Genomic DNA, 18,688 nt, shown 5'->3' on the forward strand with positions numbered 1-18,688 from the left:
ACCTAAGGGAACATATTGGGTCAAACAAAAAATTGGTGTGTTTTAACTTTTTTTTCAAATGAAAAAGCATTGGATCTTACCAATACTAATTTTATCCTTATGACAACTCAGGGAGGTAGATACAAGTATTATCCTCATTCTACAGAGGAGGAGAATGAGGCAGAGAGATGTTAAATGATTTGCTTGAGTCTCGTAGCAAGTAAAAATTGAGGTCACATTTGAATTCAGGTGTTTTTGGCTTTAGGTTTAATAGTGTATTCACTGCTACATAAGGAAGATATCTCTAAGGTCTCTTTCTATTCTACATTTATAGACAGATCCTATGACATGAGAAATCCTTTTCAGCTCATCCGAGTTCTCAATTGTTGATGGCCCAAGGGGATGGATGCTCTATTCAATCAATACATCTATTAGAAGGCAAGAAGGGGAAAGTGACCCTTCTACTTTAGGTCTTGGGTCTGGGATCCAGCAACATAAATGGTCTAAGTTGCGCTTCTCAGCTACTCAGAACATCAAGAATGTCGGGGATGAGTGTTTTACAGGTGACAGCAAGATGTTCCCCAAAAGGAATGAAGTTGCTAGTTCTCAGCACTGCTCAGGTGCGCATAAGGGGGAAGTTTACATAGTTTGTATACTGATTTGAGGTTTTCAGAGTGCATTAGATACAATATCTCACTTGACCCTTCTGCTGACTTGATGAAATAGGTAATATTGTTAACTTATTCTTAGATGATACCGAACCTCAGAGAGATTACGAGATGTGTCCCAGGTCACTGAGGCTTGATTCCAGCCCAGTCTTCCTGCCCCAAATGCAGCACTAAGCTCTGTCACCTTCTAGAAATGAGAAGTTCTCCCTTAATTTGTTAAGATGTATCTTGGGTTCTAACTCGATAGAATGAGTACCTGAGTAATATTTTAATAAAAAATAAAACTTTATTTCTTTTTATAAAATAGCTGCCGGGTCCGGGCCTCCCCGGATGAAGAGAAAGCACCAGGAGGGGTGGAGGGGTGGAGGGGTGAAGCTGGGCCAGGTCAGAGAAGGATGGAGCTGAGCTCCAGCTCTGCCCGGCCTAGCAGCCGGTCCCGCTCCAGGCCCCGGCCCTTGTTCTCGGCCTTGACCCTCACCGCCGTGCGGCGCAGGTCCTCCTCGGACAGTCCGTCGAAGAAGAAGTCCTCGTTAAACACTGGGTTTGGGCTCCGCCGGATCACGGCGCTGCGCTGCTTGCGCGGCTTCCCCGGGGGCACCAAGGTGACGCTGACCCTGCAGCCGATGGCCCCCGGCTCGGCCGTGCCGCTGTACAGCCCCTCGGCTCGGAGCAGGCGGATGCGCAGCCGCCGGGACGCCGGACAGTACTGGGTGGCCAAGTGCAGGGCGCCGCCGTGGTGGCCCAGGGTCACGGTGCTCTCGGCCTCCGGGCGCTCCCGCGGTGGGCCCAGAGCGGAGGGGGGCGGCGGGGGGGACGGAGCCCCCGGCCCCGCGGAGTTGGAGACGCGGCCTGCGTCCGGCGCGGCATCGGAGTCCTCGTCGTCGTCCTCCGCGCTGGAGACGGAGCGGGCTCGGGCCAGAACGCGGCTCCCCCCGGCTCGCAGCGCCCGGCCCAGGAGCCCCTCGGGGGCGCGGAGGAGGCGGCGGCAGCGCCGGCGGCTCCGGGAACGCGGGGCATGGCAGGGAGACGAGCTGGCAGAGCCGGAGGAAGGGGCGGCGTCGGCAGTGTGGGGGGCGCCCCTCCGCCCTCGTGGGTTGCAGGTGCCGCCGCCGCCACCGCAGTAGGTGTGAGCCCGCGGGCGCAGCAACTGCCGGGCCGGGGGCTGCAGAAGAAGGGCGGCAGCGGCTGCAGAGCCCCCGAGGAAAAGGGACTCCTTCCGGCGGGTGTTGGGGCTCTCCAGCAGCGCGCAGAAGCCGTACGAGGTGGGCCGGCGCGGCAGGTGCTGCAGCGAGAGCGCGGCCTGCGAGCGCGGGTCCCAGTCCGTGAGGTCCGGGTCCTCCCGGGCTCCCACTACGCCTGGCCAAAGCCCCTCCTCCTGCAGCCGGTCTCGGACGGGGCGTAGGGAGGGGCTGGGCGAGAGCCGGGGCGGGATGCAGAACTCCGGGATGCTGTCTGGGGTGAGAACGTTGGTGAAGGTGGACGGGGCGAAGGCAGAGGTAGCCGCTGGGCGTGTCCGCACTCGCAGGAGCCGCTCCAGGCACCACATTAGAGTGGTGGTACTCGCGCGTGAGGGGTTTCTTGGGTCAAGCTAATCTATCTAAAACACACACGGAGACTGTCGATCAAAGGGCGGCAATTTTGGTTTCTTTTGCTTGGAAATGCAATTTCTCCCTCCTGCTCCTGCGCCTCCCAGGCTACGACTCCCCAGCCCCATCCCCCACCCCAAATGCTTTCTCTGATGTTTCAACTTGCCTCTAGTGAGTTGCTTCCTTATTCTCTGAGCTCACTCACTCCTACTTTCATAAGACACTTCTTCCTTTTACTTTCCTAACCCTCACACTCCTAGAGTGAATCTGGCCCTCGTTTCTTCCTTGCTGCTTCTCCGAAGCAGCTCGGCGATCATTTGGTGAATTCCCAGGTGACTGCATGTTTTCCCTGAAAAGGGAAGGGACAGATAACTCACAGATCCTAGCGGGATAACTGGTCATCATTGCAGGACCTGATTATCAAGCCCACGTGACCCCTCTGTACCTACCTAGAATTCACTGATTATTCCTTTTTGAGTCTCCACCTTTGCAGATTGTGGCTGCCGGCAGCGGTGTCTGAGTTGACATAGATCTGCTCAAATACTGTTAGAAATCAGCAGCAGCACCAGAATAATTTTCGGCAGCTCCTTTATAGGGGCCGCGAGCAAATGTCCAGCCAATCCGAAGGCACTGAGCGCCTAAGGTAAGCCCCGCCCCTCAGCGCTGTGAGTATAACTCGAAGGTCGTGTAACCCGATACCGCCCCACACCGTGCCCCCGCATTTCTGTCAGGCCACATGGCCGAAGCCGGGGAGGAACTTAAGGAAACTACAGCATTTCCATGGCATTGATAGAGGGCTCATTTCTTTATCCTTTCCTCTATCCCCTAAACACAAACCTATGGCTGTTCCTGCGCAAAATTATGGTGTATTTTTCTGACAATGTTGTCTGGCTGAACGTTTTGGAGAACTCTGAAATCTCTGAGAAGAAACTATGGATCCCCCAAAGGGCAATAAAGAAGTGCATTGTGGGCATAAGCACACAGTAACCATTGTAAATTAGGAATTGAAGTGGATGTTATCTGAGAAATGTCGAATAAGGGGGGGAAAAAAAAAGATGGATTGATCTAATTGTTGGATAGCCCATAGGCTTTATTAGTCTTTGTGCCAAGTCAAGGGAATAAGGGAAAGGCGCCCACGGACATCTCTGATGTTTTCCGTGGGAAGTAGTTAGGTGGTTCAGAGGATGGGAAGGTAAGATGGGGTGAGATCTGTGTCACTAGAAGGAATATTCATATTAGTGATGTCACATATCAGGGGGATGCAGGAATACCAACGTAGAACTCGGATTGAAGTAGTACAGCATGTAAGATGGATAATCAAAATAATCTATTTTATTTCAGTGACTAAGCAGGGATGTACTTTACATCCCTCATTAGCCTTTAAAATAACAATGGGAAAATTGGATCAAGGTAAATGTGTCCTTATGTGGGCCAATGTAATTTGGGCTAGACAAAGTTATGGCATTATATTTAAAAAATAAGAAAATAAAAAACTAAGCCTGGAATGGTAATGATGATGGGCAATTTTTTTCTCTCATAGGATCCAGTTAGTCAATTAGAATTAATTGAACGCTCACTATGTGCCTAGCTTTGTGTTATGAATGTTATATATGAGATGTTCAAGAAATATTTTATTATTACTCAAGGAACAATTATTTATAATATCTTCAGATATAAATATTACAGATTAATTTATTCAAGAATTTTTATGTTAAAAAATGTTACTAAGTTACATTTTCTGTTGAAGCAGTAGAAAAATGCATACCTTAAACCCAGAAGGAAGAAAAAAAAAAAGGAGGAAGGAAGAAACAGAAAGAAAGAAGAAAGGATAAAGATCTAGATTTTATTTTATAGATGAAGAATCTGAGATTCAGAGAGATAAAGAGCTTTGCTTAAGCTCACAATAGGTTATAGCCAATATCAGAATTCATATATCCTGGCTCTCACTGGAATAGTCTTAACTACCATATTTCTTTGAGACAGCTAGGTGACAGCAGATAAAGTGAATACTTTGCAACTAAGAAGATCAGAGTTCAAATTTGGCTGCACACATTTATAAGATGTATGACTTTGGGCAAGAGTCATTGGGCAAGTCACTTCTGTCTGCCTCTTTATCTATAAAACAGGAATAATAATAATAATATCCAACAAATGAGATATTTGTAAAATGCTTAGCACAATACTTGACACATAGTAGGTGCTTAATAAATATTTATTTCCTTCCTCCTACATCAAGCTGTCTCAAAATTAATAGCAATAGCGCACATTTATATATCAATTTAAATTTGTAAATTATCTTATAATACTATTTGTCTATTGTCCTCTTTGCCTCATCAAGGCATTTTAAAATATCTATATCTTTAAGAGACCAGATTGAATGAAGATAGAAACTATCTAAATAATTTGTAATGAATCACATAAGGAAACCAGCAATGGAACCAAATTATAGCCAGACAACTTTATAGAACAGTAGGTCTTTGAGCTAGAAGAGACATTAGATTATATAGTCCAAACCCTTCATTTTATTGATGAAGAAACTGAAGGTCATAAAGCAGAGTACTTGTTGAAGATCAAACAGCTACAAGGGGCTCAGCTAGTATTCAAATCCAGGTCTTTCCACTGCAAAGTATATCTTCTTTCTGCTACACTTGTACCAGGGAGAGAATGGAATCCTTATTCCCTCATGTGGAGGACATCAATCATTTTAGTATAGGGTTTTCCTCTATCTCCCAACATATTTTGTTTTTGTTTTCATGTCATGTCTATTAGAGTCACTAAGAGATGTAATGGAGAAAGTGCAGGGTCTGGACATTTCACTTTGAACATTTACTTAGCTACATAACCATAGGCAAGCCATCTTTTTTGCCTCAATTTCCTCAACTGCAAAATGGAGATAATAACAGTATCTATTTTGTAGGATTGTAGTAAGGATCAAAGGAAGTATTTTTTAAAAAGCTTTTAGATATTAGGCATTATATAAACTGTTTATTCCTTCCCCTTATCTCTGCTGAAAGTACCTTTTCATTCTCAGAACAAATTCTTTGATCCAACTGAATAAGTCTGTGCTAAGGATTTGCCATCTGTATGATAATTTTTTGGATAAGAAGCTGGTACTAGACAGAGACAGGGAGACAGAGTGAGCCAGGGAAATACAAGCAAAGACAAAGAGAGACAGACATAGAGAGGATTAGGAAGAGTTCTGGAAAGAACAGAGAACAAGAGGCACCTGTGGTTGAAGAAAACAACACTCAAGATTCTGAAAGTTTTTAAAAAGTAAAGAAAATATTAGTTAATGATTAAAGTCATTTTTAGATTTGGTGTTTCAGGGATTAATTGCTTTCATGCACAAAGTCATGAAAATGTTTTTGCCTCTGACTAAGCAAAGTCACTTGTTTTTGCTAACAATTAATCTTCTAAAGTAATATAACAGTGTCTGCACACAAGATCTGCAGATGGCAGCAAATATAGCTAGCTGTTTCATTGTGTGTTTCAATACCTTGTGACTCTCCATAACCTCATGCTCTTCTCAATCCTCAGCCACGAGAAGCCAACTGGTCATGAGGCTGGGGAGCTTGGGCTAGACCACGTGCACAAGCAGGAGCCATGTGTTCCAAGAAATATTTAAATCTTTCTTGCTGTCACTTTTAGATAGCTTACAAATGTAACTATGGGAACATTCAGTTATGGTGCTGGAAAGCAGTTCCATGAAAAAAAGCAAAAATAGACCACAGACCATTAGGCCGCTGGTGATTTTGAAGTAAATGTTTGAAAGATGAATAACATAGGTTAAGCATTAATCTAGTAGTCTGCATATAATAAATAACTGTTGAATGAATAGATAATATGAAGATAAGAGATGGTGGCTACAAAAATGTTACCATATATGCTTTTTTTCTTATTCTTTCCACATGTTGGCTTTTCTAGTTCAACTTTCTACCTCTTTTCTTTATATTTATCCTACTTTTCTAATTCATATTTTAACATTATCTCTAGAGAGAATTCTGGGAAGATGGTACAATAGGTTAGAAAATTCCAAACTCTCCAGATATCCCCCACATACAAGACAAAATTGAACCTCAGAGCAAACATAGAGTAGTAAAAATAAATAGAAGTTGGGGCAGAACAGTGGTCATCCTAGGACAATCAGAGAAGATCCAAAAATACCAGGAAAAAAATACTAGGAATGAATTTGGCCTGTGTGAAATGTAAATACCTCCAGGCTAGTTCTGCTGAGAGAGCAAGGAACAAGCCCTGTAGTAGCTGGGATAGTTAACCTGGGCTCCTGCCCAGCCACAGGAATTTTCACCTCCCAGACAATGTGGGGAATCAAGAGTCTGAGTTGAGAAAGACTAGAACCTCTGCAGATAAGGAACATCAGGCCCAGCAGGGCTGCTAAGATGGAATCCTGCATGAGAAGAAACCAGCACAAGCCTGGTTAGTGAAAAAGTAGTGCTGCAGGGATGCTGCTGGCTGTGGATATTTACAGAAGAGCAGAGTTCTTGGTTTCAAGTTCCAGGCTGGAAAGGAGAATTGAAGGAGACCTGAGGTCAGAAATACCATTCCCTATACTTCACCAATCATCTACTATAAATTAAAAAAAATGAGCAGGCAAAGGAGAAAGAACCAACCATAGAAAATTACTATGGAAATAAGAAAAAACAGCATTCATCTTCAGAGGAGAGTGAAATTAAAAACACTTCTCCTACCCCAAAGAATAACATTAAATGGTCACCTCCCCAAAAAGAATTCATAGAACTCAAAAAAAAACTTTAAAAATCAAATGACAGTGGTTGAGAAAACATTAAGAACAACAACAAAAGAACAATCCAAGAAAAACAAAAAGATTTTTAAAATAAAGTCAACCAACTGGAAAAGGAGATCCAGAATCTTAAGGAAGAAAACGACTCCTTGAAAACTAGAATTGTGCCAGAGGAAGCTAGTGAAGTTATGAGACAAAGAAATAATAAAACAAAATATAAAGAATGAAATAATAGAAGATAATGTGACTTATCTAATGAGAAAAACAATTGATCTGGAGACAAGATCAGAAATGAAGTGAGAACATAAGAATAATTAGACTATGTGAAAGCTATGCTCAAAAAAAGAATCTTCATAAAAAAGGAAAAGGACCTGTATGTGCAAAAAATGTTTGTGGCAGCCCTTTTTGTAGTGGCAAGAAATTGGAACCTGAGTGGCTGTCTACTACTTGGAAAATGGCTGAATATGAATATATTGAATATGAATATAATTATTATATATGAATATTATTGTTCTATAAGAAATGATGAGCAGGCTGCTTTCAGAAAGGCCTGGAGAGGCTTTACATGAACTGATACTAAGTGAAGTGAGTAGAACCAGGAAATCATTGAATGGACCTGGCTCTTTTCAGCAATGAAGAGATTGAGGCCAGTTTCAGTAGTCTTGTGATGTGGAGAGCCATCTGTACCCAGAAGGGGGCTGAGTGTGGATCACAACATAGTATTTTTTGTTGTTGTTGTTTGCTTGCATTGTGTTTTCGTTCTCATTTTTTTTCCCTTTTTGATCTTTCTCTTTTTTTTTTTTCTTGTGCAGCATGATTATTGTAGAAACATGTATAGAAGAACTGAACATGTTTAACATGCTTGCCATCTAGGGGAGAGTTTAAGGGGACGGGAATGAAAAAAAAAAAACATAAGGATACAAGGTTTTGCATAGGTGAATTCTGAAAATCACTTATTCATGTCTTGAAAATAAACAGCTTTAATTAAAAAAAAAAAAGAATCTTGATACAATATAAGAAAAAAATAAACTTGTCCTAAAGTATTAGAATAAGAGTAGAAAGTATAAATTTAAAAAACCAAAAAACCCCACTGTTCACCCATGAAAGAGATTCTACAAGGAAAACCTACAAGAATACAATAGCTAAATTATGAATACCCCAGCTCAAAGAGAAAATATTAGGGGCAAAAAAAAAAAGACAATTCAAATATAGTGAAGCTACAAGATCTAGAAGTGGTTACATTAAAAGACCATAGATCTTGGAATATTATCTATCAAAGAGCAAACTAACTAGGGTTGCAAACCAAAAATATCATATCTAGCAAAATTAAGCACAATTCTGAACCACAACAATGAAAAATTAGACATTCAATAAATGCACATGGATTTTTTCTATCCTTAAATTTTAAATAAATAAGTTAAAATTTTCTTAACATTATTTTTTCTCTGCTTTATAACTTATTACATTTTCTCCATTCACAAAAGGGAAGTAAAAGGAGGGATAAAGAAGAGGTTGAAAAACTTTTTCTTTTTCAAATAAAATGTTATTTTAAAAAATCTACTAGTTATCTAACTTTAGATTTTGACAAACATTTTGACATCAATAAGAATGTTTATTTTCTTGTTTAATCCTTGTTACTCTTACATATTAAATGTTTTCTATTTCTGACAGCTTTTTCAGGATAAGCACTATCTTTTATTTAGCTAATCAATTAATTGTTTTCTTTAATTTAATTGGGTTAACCAAGTTCCAATTTGTATAATGTACTGACAGCAAAGGGCACTCAGTTAATGCTTGGGATAAGTTGCTGTTTAAGATCATAAGAGTCACAGGGACATTGACTTTAGAGTTTGAAGGAGTCTTAGAGATGATTCTAGTTGTCAGTCACTCAACTTGTATTTAACAAGTACCTTCTATTATGTTGGTCAAACACTATGTTAAATGCTGAGGATACAAAGAAAGGCAAAAAACCTCCAAAAGTTTCTGCTCTCCAGGAACTCCAGTCTAGTTGGGAAGGAAATATAAACAGGAGAAATTGGGGGTGGTCTCAGAGGAAAGCACAAAGATTCAGGAGAAATGGGAAAGTTTTCTTGAAGAAGATACTGATGTGATTCATGGATTATGAGAGAAAGATTGTGGTTCAAGAATCTGGACTATTCAAAGGATTACTATGTAATGGTTTTTATCCTATAAGATCATTGACCATAGAATTAACTTTATTAGAGTCCAATTATGTAAATTTGGATTTTCCATCTCAACACTAGTCTTTCAAAATAAAGTTCTATGTATGGGAATTAATATATTTGTGTGTGGCAGGTAGAACTGTAGATCCCAGAGCAAATCCAATAGTAATTTTTCAAAGTTGGTTTAATCAGGGACCCCAGTAGAAGTGTTAATGGAAGCAAATGGATACATATAATACCAAATGAAGGTCAGGAGACCTGGGTTTAAGTCCTAGCTTTGCTATCAACAATAACTGAAGTTGGTATTGAAGCCCAGGTGAGAGAAAATACAGGGTAGCCCAAAATAATGAAAATTTAAGAGTGCTTATTGCTAGCTAACGACTGAACCTCACCAGAACAGAGGAGTCAGTATCAAGCGATTTTAGAGACAAATATTTATAGAAAGAAACATAAAAGTTCCCTAATACATTTGTCATACTAAAGGAATTTCATCCTAGACAGGAGGCAAAGATTATCACACTAAGGGTGCCATTCCCAGACAGGTAACAAGCCAGTATTTCTTTATGTTTATCAAGTTGTCAAGATCTTAGGTTTTTTAGGGCAGCACATCTGAGGATTGTAAAAATAGCATCTACATTAGAGTGTGAAGAGCTAGTAACAAACTTCTAACTACAGTTTCAAGATTATGTTTCAAAGGGTCTCAGGGGTATCCTTCCACTTCAGTATATTCCTTTAAGGTTGGGAATGCAGTGCAGATATATGATTTTCTTCACTTTATGGATAAGGAAATTGAGACCCAGAGAGGTTATGATGGGCATATTGACTCAAAAACTCCAAGAATTTTAAGCTCAATCCACTGGGCCATATTGCCTTCTGTTAGCTATGTAAGCCTGGAGAGGCTGTTTAACCTTTCTCTCTATCTCAGGTTAGCCTCTATGAGATTGCATCTACTAACCTACCTCTACAAGTTGAGAGAATTGCTTGTATGCTTCAAGGATCTGTGCAACCTCTCCATGATTTAGTCTTTGGTAATGAACCCTCCAATACTTAGGCCAGTTCCTAGGAAGAAACATGTACAGATTGTCATTATGTCTCTATCTGATGAAGCCCTGCTAGCCAGGTGAGACCTGAATGAATGAAGCACTTAGTGAGTGCTTCCAACGTGCAAAGCTCTTTGCTGGATCCTGGGAGTATGAATGGAAAGTATGAATAGAAATAAAAGACAGTCCCTGCTCTTGAGGAGCTCATATTCTAATGGAGGAATATAGCATGCTATGAGTCAGATGGAAATATCTCATGGTCTTTAGGATGCATGAATGGAGATATTAATGCCTCTTTCTTTTGACAAATTTAGCATGTTGAATTCTCACAAATTTCTCCAGATTGTGCTAATGACTTTAGCAGCATGAGCTTTCTTTTCTGAGTTTTTGATAGCTATGGCTGGAGCACCTGCAGGAACAATTGCCAGATTACCAAGACAATATTTTCTATTTCAACGTGCCTTTAGGTGGTAGAGTGGGAATAGGGCAGGGAGGAGGGACTGGACTATTGACCATATATATCCATATGTATTTGGATATTAGATTTGGAAATTGACGGGAGCTTAGAGACTCTCTAGTTTAAGCCCCTCATTTTACATTTGAGAAGTGATGTGATTTCCACACTTCCAAAATGTCAAGAAATGTACCTTTTAAATTAAAGAATGGAAGAAAAAAACACTCTCCGGGAGACTCTCTTTGAAGAGAATTACTTAGCCAATACTTTAACGGTAGTGAAGGATTCAGCTCATGGAGCGTTCTGCACAAAGATCTGCTGATTGGCAATGTTATGCTCTACCGGGGTGCACAAACTGCTAACACTTTCACTACGGTTAAGCACCTTGAAATTGAAGATAGTGTTTGGAAAATGACATAATTACCCATAACAGACTTAATGAAGGTGAGGAGCACCCGCCCTGGTCTCCTCCAAGTCTACATCCTTTTTTGAAACAGCCAAGAAGTGGACCTCATTAAACCCGGGGCTGGGCAGGAGCAGAGCCAGAAACAAAATGAAATAATGTTTTCATCAGAATTCGTTTTCAAGTCCTACTCTCTTTTATTTTATATCATTATTTTAATATTTAAAATGGATTTATTTACATTTGAAGACTGAAATAGGTTCAAAACACGGTGAACCCGCAGGCTGTTTGTATCCAGAAGAAGTGACAGTCACCTGACCAGCGGCTTGAAGGGCGGATTTAAGCGGCCCCTACGTGGGGCTCTTTATTTTGTGACTATTTCCCGGGTAGTTTCTGCTAACTCACTCTTATGGGGAGCTTCAGCACGACCACCTGGGTTGGGCTCCCTTTTGAAATGGAAGCGACGGGACAAGGATTCCCAGATTTTAAGTTTTTTTTTAAACATTGTTTGAGAAAAGAAGGCATGGTGCACAGACCCTCTCATCCTTCACCCAGGTTAAAGAAGGGCTTCCTGGCCTCCCCGAGGAACTGCTAGCAGACACTTGCCGGGGGCAGTGCAATCTAAGCGTCTGCGGCCCGCGAACACGAGCGCGGCGGTGAGGCCGCGCGCGTGCGCGCACGTTTCGGTCGCGCGCGCGCGGGAGGGTGGGGAGTGGGGGGGGACGACGATTCTCACCTCCCAGTGGGAGACACCGCCTTCCTCTTCCATCCTCCCCTCAGCGCTGCGCAGCTGCAACTGCCTCCGGTGACCAACGCTCGCGTTCGGGTCTCTGACCCACTCCTCTCCTCCCCCCACTTTTCCTTTCCCTTCCCTCCGGTCTTCTTCTCCTCCCTTCCCCCCTAATCAAGCCATGGTGCTGGAGTCGGTGGTCGCGGACCTTCTCAATCGCTTCCTAGGGGACTACGTGGAGAACCTGGACAAGTCCCAACTGAAGCTGGGCATATGGGGCGGTGAGTGACCCCCAGGGGGTGCCGTCCTTCTGCGGGGGGCGGCCCTTCCTCCCCCTTCCCCGTTTTTACTTTCGCCGCTGGGAAGCTCCGCCTCCCGGGGCTGGCACGAAGCTCCCCTTCCCGCTGCCCCTCTTCCCGGAAGGGTGGGCAGTGGAGGCCTGCTCCGGTCCTCAGCTTCTCTCTTCCTCCGGGCGTGCAGAGCGGGGGCCGGGCCCGGAGGAGCCTGGGGGCTCGGAATGGCTGCAGGAGAGGAAGCCTCCCAGCTCCTCCGGGAGCTCCTGCCCTGCAGGCGGGGTGGGTGGGGGCCACTGCGCAATCTTTAACTTTTTGCTTTTGAAAAAGTCATTATTTTTCCTGCGTGGCTTGACCCAGTGCTAGTGGAAAACGGTATCTGAGAAAAGGGGATTGCGCAAAGCACAGCTGATTGGAGGAGGGACGGTAAATGTAAATAGAGCTAAATAAAGTCCTTTTTAAAAACATTTATTTATTTATTTTAATAGTTATTCCGGAACAGGGGTTTAAGCACCAGTACATATCATCCCCACTCTGCACCTCCCCTTCTCTATACTGAGACAATCCAGAAATTAACAAGATAGAGCCATTCAGAGTGAGAAAAGCTAGAATTTTTAACAAGTGTGTCCACCACGCACCTCTTAAACACTTGAAGAGACTTTAGCTTCTGAACAATATTTTAATGTCTATTTCCTTTCCTGTTTCCGAGGGAGGAAATGATCACTGGATGGAGTGGTAGCAGCCAGTGGCTAACCGTGAGCAGTTAGCTGGGTCATTGCACTAAAGTATCATTGTATCTTTAATTTTCACCTAGATGGCTTTTAAACTAGACGCCCAGTAGAAAGGGTGTCCCAGAAGTAGGAGTGCATTTAAAAGTTCTAAAAGCTTAAACCACAAGCTGAGCTAAAGCTTTAAGAAGTCAGTTGCATGTGGCTAGCATTCAGCCTTCTGAGCAGGAGCTCCCCCACTAGCAGGGAAGTTTATCTGCCCTGCCATCAGTAGCCCTCAGGCTGCTCCTGTAATCATCCAGGACACACTCATCCTAAGGTTGATGGTGATTCAGATGAACACGTACATGATAGATTACTAACATCCAGGCAAGTATTTATGGGAACATTATGACAGGGATGGTGTGAGGATTTAGGAAGAAAGGCTACTAGGCTGAGGTATTCCTACATAGTTTCTTCCTTCAAAGAAGTCTAGAAAGAGAGGTTCTCTAACTATGGCCCATGGTCGGCCTGCCGGGTTATGGCTAATGGGCTGAGGGTCGACAGAGTGTGAGGTTTTGTTTTTACTATAGTCCGGCCCTCCCACAGACTGAGGGACAGTGAATTGGCCCCCTATTTTAAAAGTCTGAGGACCACTGGGTTAAACAAAGGAGATTAAGATAGAGCAAAGGAGTATCCCTAGACAAATGTAGTAGAGGGTCTGAAAATAAGAAAAGTTTTTCAGAGAGCTGAGAAATGGGGAGAAATTTAGAGATATGAGTATAGAAGGAAGTTCTATGAAAATAAAATGGTCTGTTAGGGAGTTAAAAGCAGTTTACAGAGGCCTTAGTATGTCACCATGAGCTTTTTTCTTTTTTTCTTTTTCTTTTTCTTTTTTTTTTTTTTTTTTTTTTTGTTTTTTAATAGGAAACAGGAAGTTGCTATTGATCTGCAAAAAAAGTTTTTTAGTTTTTTTAAACAAGATTGGTATAAGTAGTATGAAATACTACATAAGTAAGTACTGTGAAGGTTGGATTGGGTTCTCCCTGGATAGAAAGAAGTCTTTAAATAAAGGCGACATGACCACTTGTAAGCAGGTATAATGTAGAAGTGAGGCAGAACAAGGTCAGAGATGAATTGAAGGAGAAGGGAGAGTGCATCATTGAAAATTAAAAAAAAAAAAAAAGGTTCAAGATTATGGAAGGCTGAAAATAAAGCAAGAATATCACTGATAAATGGGGAGTGAAGAGATTTGTTCATTGGACTTGGTGATGATGAAGAGTAGGTACAGCAAAAATGAAATTTTGGGTAGCGTAAAAGGACAGTCTTACCATAAGGGAATTTGAAGTAAGTAAGGGCCTTGGAGGTGGAGCAGATTTGAGAGAGATGCTTGGAATCAGAAGAGATCTAGTATTAATAGTGTGACCTTGGCAAATCATTTAATCTCTCCAAGATTCAGTTTCTTATTTGTAAAATGGGTTTCATAGAATCATACATTTAGAGCTGGACCAACCTTAGAGGCCATCTTGTATAATCCCCTCATTTTATAGATGAGGGCATTGTGGACTAGAGAAGTTATATAACTTCTGCAGAAGTCACACAGGTAATGACTTACAGAGTTGAGCTTTGAATCCAAAGTAGATTAGAATCTACTTTTACAAAGCTTGTTTTATATTCATATATACCGGGGGTCATATAAAAATTTCTTGAACCAAAAAGTGGAAAAAGTTTATTTAAGAAGTTCTGGGCTAGACTACCATACTTGTAATATCTACTTCATAGAGCTTTTGTGAGGAAAGCTCTTGGTAATTCACAAGCACTGTAAATAAAATTGTTGGAAATACTGATTTTAGGAATTGAGGAGTTAAGAAACAGTCTATCATGTTAGAAACTCATTAGTGTAGTTCTGGAAGTTGCTGGAGTTGATGGTAGGAAGTGGAAGTGAGGAGAAAACAGCCATTTTCAAAATTATAGAAGAAGATGATAGAGGAAGGTCCTGAGGGTGATAAGGGTCTTGAGATTGATATAATCAGATGGCATAAACTTCTGAGATAAAGAAGTTGTTGAACTGATGGTCACAGAGTCTACATCTGTAAGTCTACAGATTTCCTTGAGGTGCTAGGAGTTTGGGGACATGAAAGGAGGGATGATAAAGGATGATTGTAGTTTTAAAGGAAAGCTAAGAGGTAAAAGTAATTTAAAAGCAAAAACTAGAGGATGAGTGGAAGTTTGTCAATAATAGAATGGCTATGTTCCAGAGGGCACAGAAGGAACACAAAGAAGAGCATGTTATTAGAAAGGTTTTTCGACTGAGTTGGGTAGGAATGGTGGTGGATTCTAAAAGTTGCCAGGGGGAAAAAAGTGATGGTTCTATATAACAGGGTTTAGGAGAAATGGGGACTGATGTACTGAGTGGATAGGTGTTTGCAGAATTAAGCAGCCTTAAAGTACCTATTAAAATAGTGGTATGGTTCAGGGATGTTTGATTCCCTTGTCAAGTGACTGTTGAAAAACTGTTATTATTCTTTCCCCACTAAGCGCCACCCTTCCCTCTCCTTCCCCCCCATTCCTTTTTCTTGTGAGAGCTATTTGAAAGTTGGATGTTTTGGAACAAAAATTTGTTTCACTGAGAAATCTGGATGTATTGCTTTGTGATTTACTTTATGCCTGCAACTGAAATGTCAAAATTTTTAGTTCCTTTGTATAGGTTACATTTTTTAGGGATTTTTTACATAACCCTTTAAGGTCTACAAAGTTCTTTGTATTTGGTCTTCACAAGAACTCTGTGAGGCTCCTTGTAGATGAAGAAATATAGTCCAAAAGAAGCAATTTGTAGTGGAAGAGAGCCTCTAAGTGTTAGAAGTGGATTTAGTTCTCTCTTTATTCAATATTCTTTCTACTATAATTAACTGCCTCTTTATGAGTGAATTCTAGAAGATGTTTCATATTAACTTTCTCTCCTTTTGTTTTGAAATTCTTATGACACAAGATCATTTCCTCTTTCTTATTCTGAATTCAGTTTTGTTGCAGAGCCCTAATCTAAGTTTTTAATGTGTTTGAAGAAATTGAGCAATTTGTTCCATGATATATTAGTGAAATCGCATGTTAGGGATTTTTTAAACTTTAGTTCTGGAATAATAAAGCAGTGTTATAGGTTACTAGATGAAACTATTCAATAGGGAAATCAAAACAGATCCTGTTTTTTGTTTTTATTTTTGCTTTTTTTTGGAGTAAGAAATTAGAGGAATATATTTTTTTTTTTTTTTTGGTTTGGAACTGGCATTATAACTTTGATCTCTTGATTAACTTATAACAAATAAAAAAACACTTTTCATTCTTCATATATCTTAAAAGAGAAATGTGTGGTACTTTTTGGGGGGGCATCAGCAGTTTGGGGAGAGGGGAGATAGAGAAATTTCTCACTCTTAAGTTAGCCATTTAATTATTATTATTTTTTATTGCTGAGGCAATTGGGATTAAGTGACTTGTCTAGGGTCACACAGCTAGGAAGTGTTAAGTGTCTGAGGCCAAATTTGAGTTCAGGTCCTCCTGACTTCAGTGTTCTATCCACTGTGCCACCTAGCTGCCCCAAGTTAGCTATTTTAGCAAATAAAGTAAAAATGTCTTTTAGAAAGAGAAACCTGACCATTTAATGTACTATATGTTTGTGTACATATAATATTTATTTTAAAATAATTCTATTATTATCTGATGTATTGAGTTTATTTTCAACAAAAATGAAATCTTGAATTAGATGTCATATAAATATCTCAATCTCAAAATGTTCAAAACTTTACATGACTAAGTTGACATTTTCTTTCAAAGATTCCAACAAACTCATAAATTTATAGTATTTTAGTGGCTTAATAGGAATTTATAGTTAGGTAGCAACCAATATTTGTAGAACGTCTATTATGTCTAGTATTTAGTGAGGAATGAAGTTGAAAAGATAATAGAAAATTTACTTTTAGCCCTCAGTGACATTAAAGCCATCATGGAAGAGAAGAAAAGCACAAAAAGTAGGAATGAGAAATATTTTTGCCTCAATCTAGTTATGTCTTTGGACAAATTAGAAAATCAGAGTTGGAAAATTGGAAAAGATTTTACCCAAGTCCTTGTTTTATAGATGAGGAAATGGGTGTTTTTTGTAAAAACACCCTGAGCTTCAGTTTCATTACCTACAGGACTGAAATAGTAATATTTGACTTATTTATATTTCAGTTCAGGTGAATGAACTAAAATATAGTAATTACTGGGTTACAAGTGGAAAAACTAGGCAGTTTCTGCTTTCAAGGAATTCACAGCTCTCTTGACTTCTCTACCAATCTTCCTGCTTTGGAGAGAGGGCTCTTTTCTTGGGGCTGGTTCCCCTGCTCAGTGAGACCAAACTGTGGGGCAGTGTTTCTTGGTACCCCATACATACTCATTTCACTCTTGAATACCTTTCCCAACTTATCTTCCTTCTCACTAGCAGAGTGGTCCTGAATCCTTCCTTTCACTCCACCCCAAGCCACTCTCTCCCTTTTATATATTGTTTTCCTCTTTTAGAATGTTAAGTTCCTTGAAGGTAGAGACTTTATTATTTGCTTGTATTTGTATCCCTAATGCTTAGCTCAGTGGCTAGCTACATAGTAGGGACTAATAAATGCCCACTCAATCTCTGTCTGTCTGACACACAATGAGTTTAATTGCAAGTTTGATGGAAAGGTCCCATGGTCCCTAGGGTGTAGTGGGAAAATAGATACATCTTTAATATTATTTATCTTTCTAAAACCATTTCCAGTTCTGATAGTGAACGATTTGATATGCCAAGGACTGTAGTATCTAGAAATTTCTTTTTAGGAGTCTTCAATAGCTTTGGTTGCTGAGAAAGTAGGGACTGTAGAACCCTCTGAAGCAGTTGCCAAATCTTTATTCCCCATTTCTCATATCTGCCTTAATCTGTGCCTTATTCACATCACCAGCCTCCTCCCCATCAGCTGGACTCTTATTGCAACAACCTTGTAATTAATTTTTCCTCAAGTCTCTTCCTTCTCCAAATTGTTCTCCACACAGCTTCCAAAGTAATAATCACAGTTCTGAGGGTCCTAACACCAACCTAGCTTTCCATCATTACACTAAAATATTACCGTTCACACATTTTTTGATTTAGCCAAATTGACATTTTTGCTGTTCTTTATACACAACACTCCATCTTCAATATTCATGCTTTTTCACACCCTGTCCCACATGTCAACATGTGTAGAACATACTCCCTTTCATTGTTGTCTCTTGGAATCCCTATTTTCCTTCAAAGATTATGTCAGGTACCACTCTCTGTAGAAAACCTTTTCTGATAATGCATTTACCAGTGCCTCCATAATCCCATTACCTTGTATTATTTTGTCTACACTTTGCACATATTTATGTGTGTCTGTTCTAATGTGTGTAGATTCTATATCCTCTATATGATGTTAGTTCCTTCAGTTTTTGGTATTTCTAGTACTTAACAATGCCCATAATAGAAAAGCACTTATTTATAAATGCTTGTTAATGAAATGACTCAAGGGGAATGGACATACATAAAATCACATAGTAAAAGGAAGTGCTGTGTAAGTATCAAGTGATATTCTTGTATAACTAACTTTGGAAATGTACAGGAGTGCCAATAATTGGTAAGATGAAAAAATTGAGGTATTAATTATGGAATGAATGAAGCCAGGAAATATTTATTGTTTTATGACAGAAGTAATTTTTAACAAGTGGAACACTAATAGTGGTAGAAATTTTCGCACTAAACTTATGTATCCTGACTGAATTCAAAATGTTTTGAATAAAATACCATTCATGTAAAAGTTAGAAGTGTTTTATGAATTTTACTTTTTATCTTTCTCCATTCTAATTTTT

General features: G+C 40.4%; 2 protein-coding genes across 8 annotated transcripts in view; one reads left to right on the forward strand and one right to left on the reverse strand.

Annotated features, from left to right (window-relative positions):
- Positions 1 to 913: 913 nt before the first annotated feature.
- LOC141558145 (C2 calcium-dependent domain-containing protein 4B-like) lies at positions 914 to 11,934 on the reverse strand. Of its 2 annotated transcripts, XM_074294932.1 has the most exons (3): positions 11,809 to 11,934; positions 10,135 to 10,234; positions 914 to 2,244 (listed from the first exon to the last, which is right to left on the reverse strand). In XM_074294932.1, exon 3 carries the CDS (start codon positions 2,191 to 2,193, stop codon positions 1,033 to 1,035), a length of 1,161 nt encoding a protein of 386 aa, XP_074151033.1. In that variant the 5' UTR covers positions 2,194 to 2,244; positions 10,135 to 10,234; positions 11,809 to 11,934; the 3' UTR covers positions 914 to 1,032. The 2 variants fall into 2 exon arrangements, with proteins under 2 accessions (XP_074151033.1, XP_074151032.1); XM_074294931.1 differs by lacking the exons at positions 10,135 to 10,234; positions 11,809 to 11,934 and adding an exon at positions 2,683 to 2,843.
- Positions 11,935 to 11,952: 18 nt separating this feature from the next.
- The window catches only part of VPS13C (vacuolar protein sorting 13 homolog C), a 164,335-nt gene continuing 157,599 nt past the window's right edge, over positions 11,953 to 18,688 (forward strand). For all 6 annotated transcript variants that reach the window (XR_012486976.1, XM_074294924.1, XM_074294925.1 and 3 more), the window contains exon 1: positions 11,953 to 12,083. Coding sequence is in view for 5 of the 6 variants with exons in the window: in XM_074294924.1 (XP_074151025.1) it covers positions 11,984 to 12,083 (100 nt within the window). In the remaining variant the exon portion in view is untranslated. The remainder of the gene's footprint in view (positions 12,084 to 18,688) is intronic.

Source organism: Sminthopsis crassicaudata, chromosome 2, assembly GCF_048593235.1.
Source record: "Sminthopsis crassicaudata isolate SCR6 chromosome 2, ASM4859323v1, whole genome shotgun sequence".
NCBI lineage: Eukaryota > Metazoa > Chordata > Mammalia > Dasyuromorphia > Dasyuridae > Sminthopsis > Sminthopsis crassicaudata.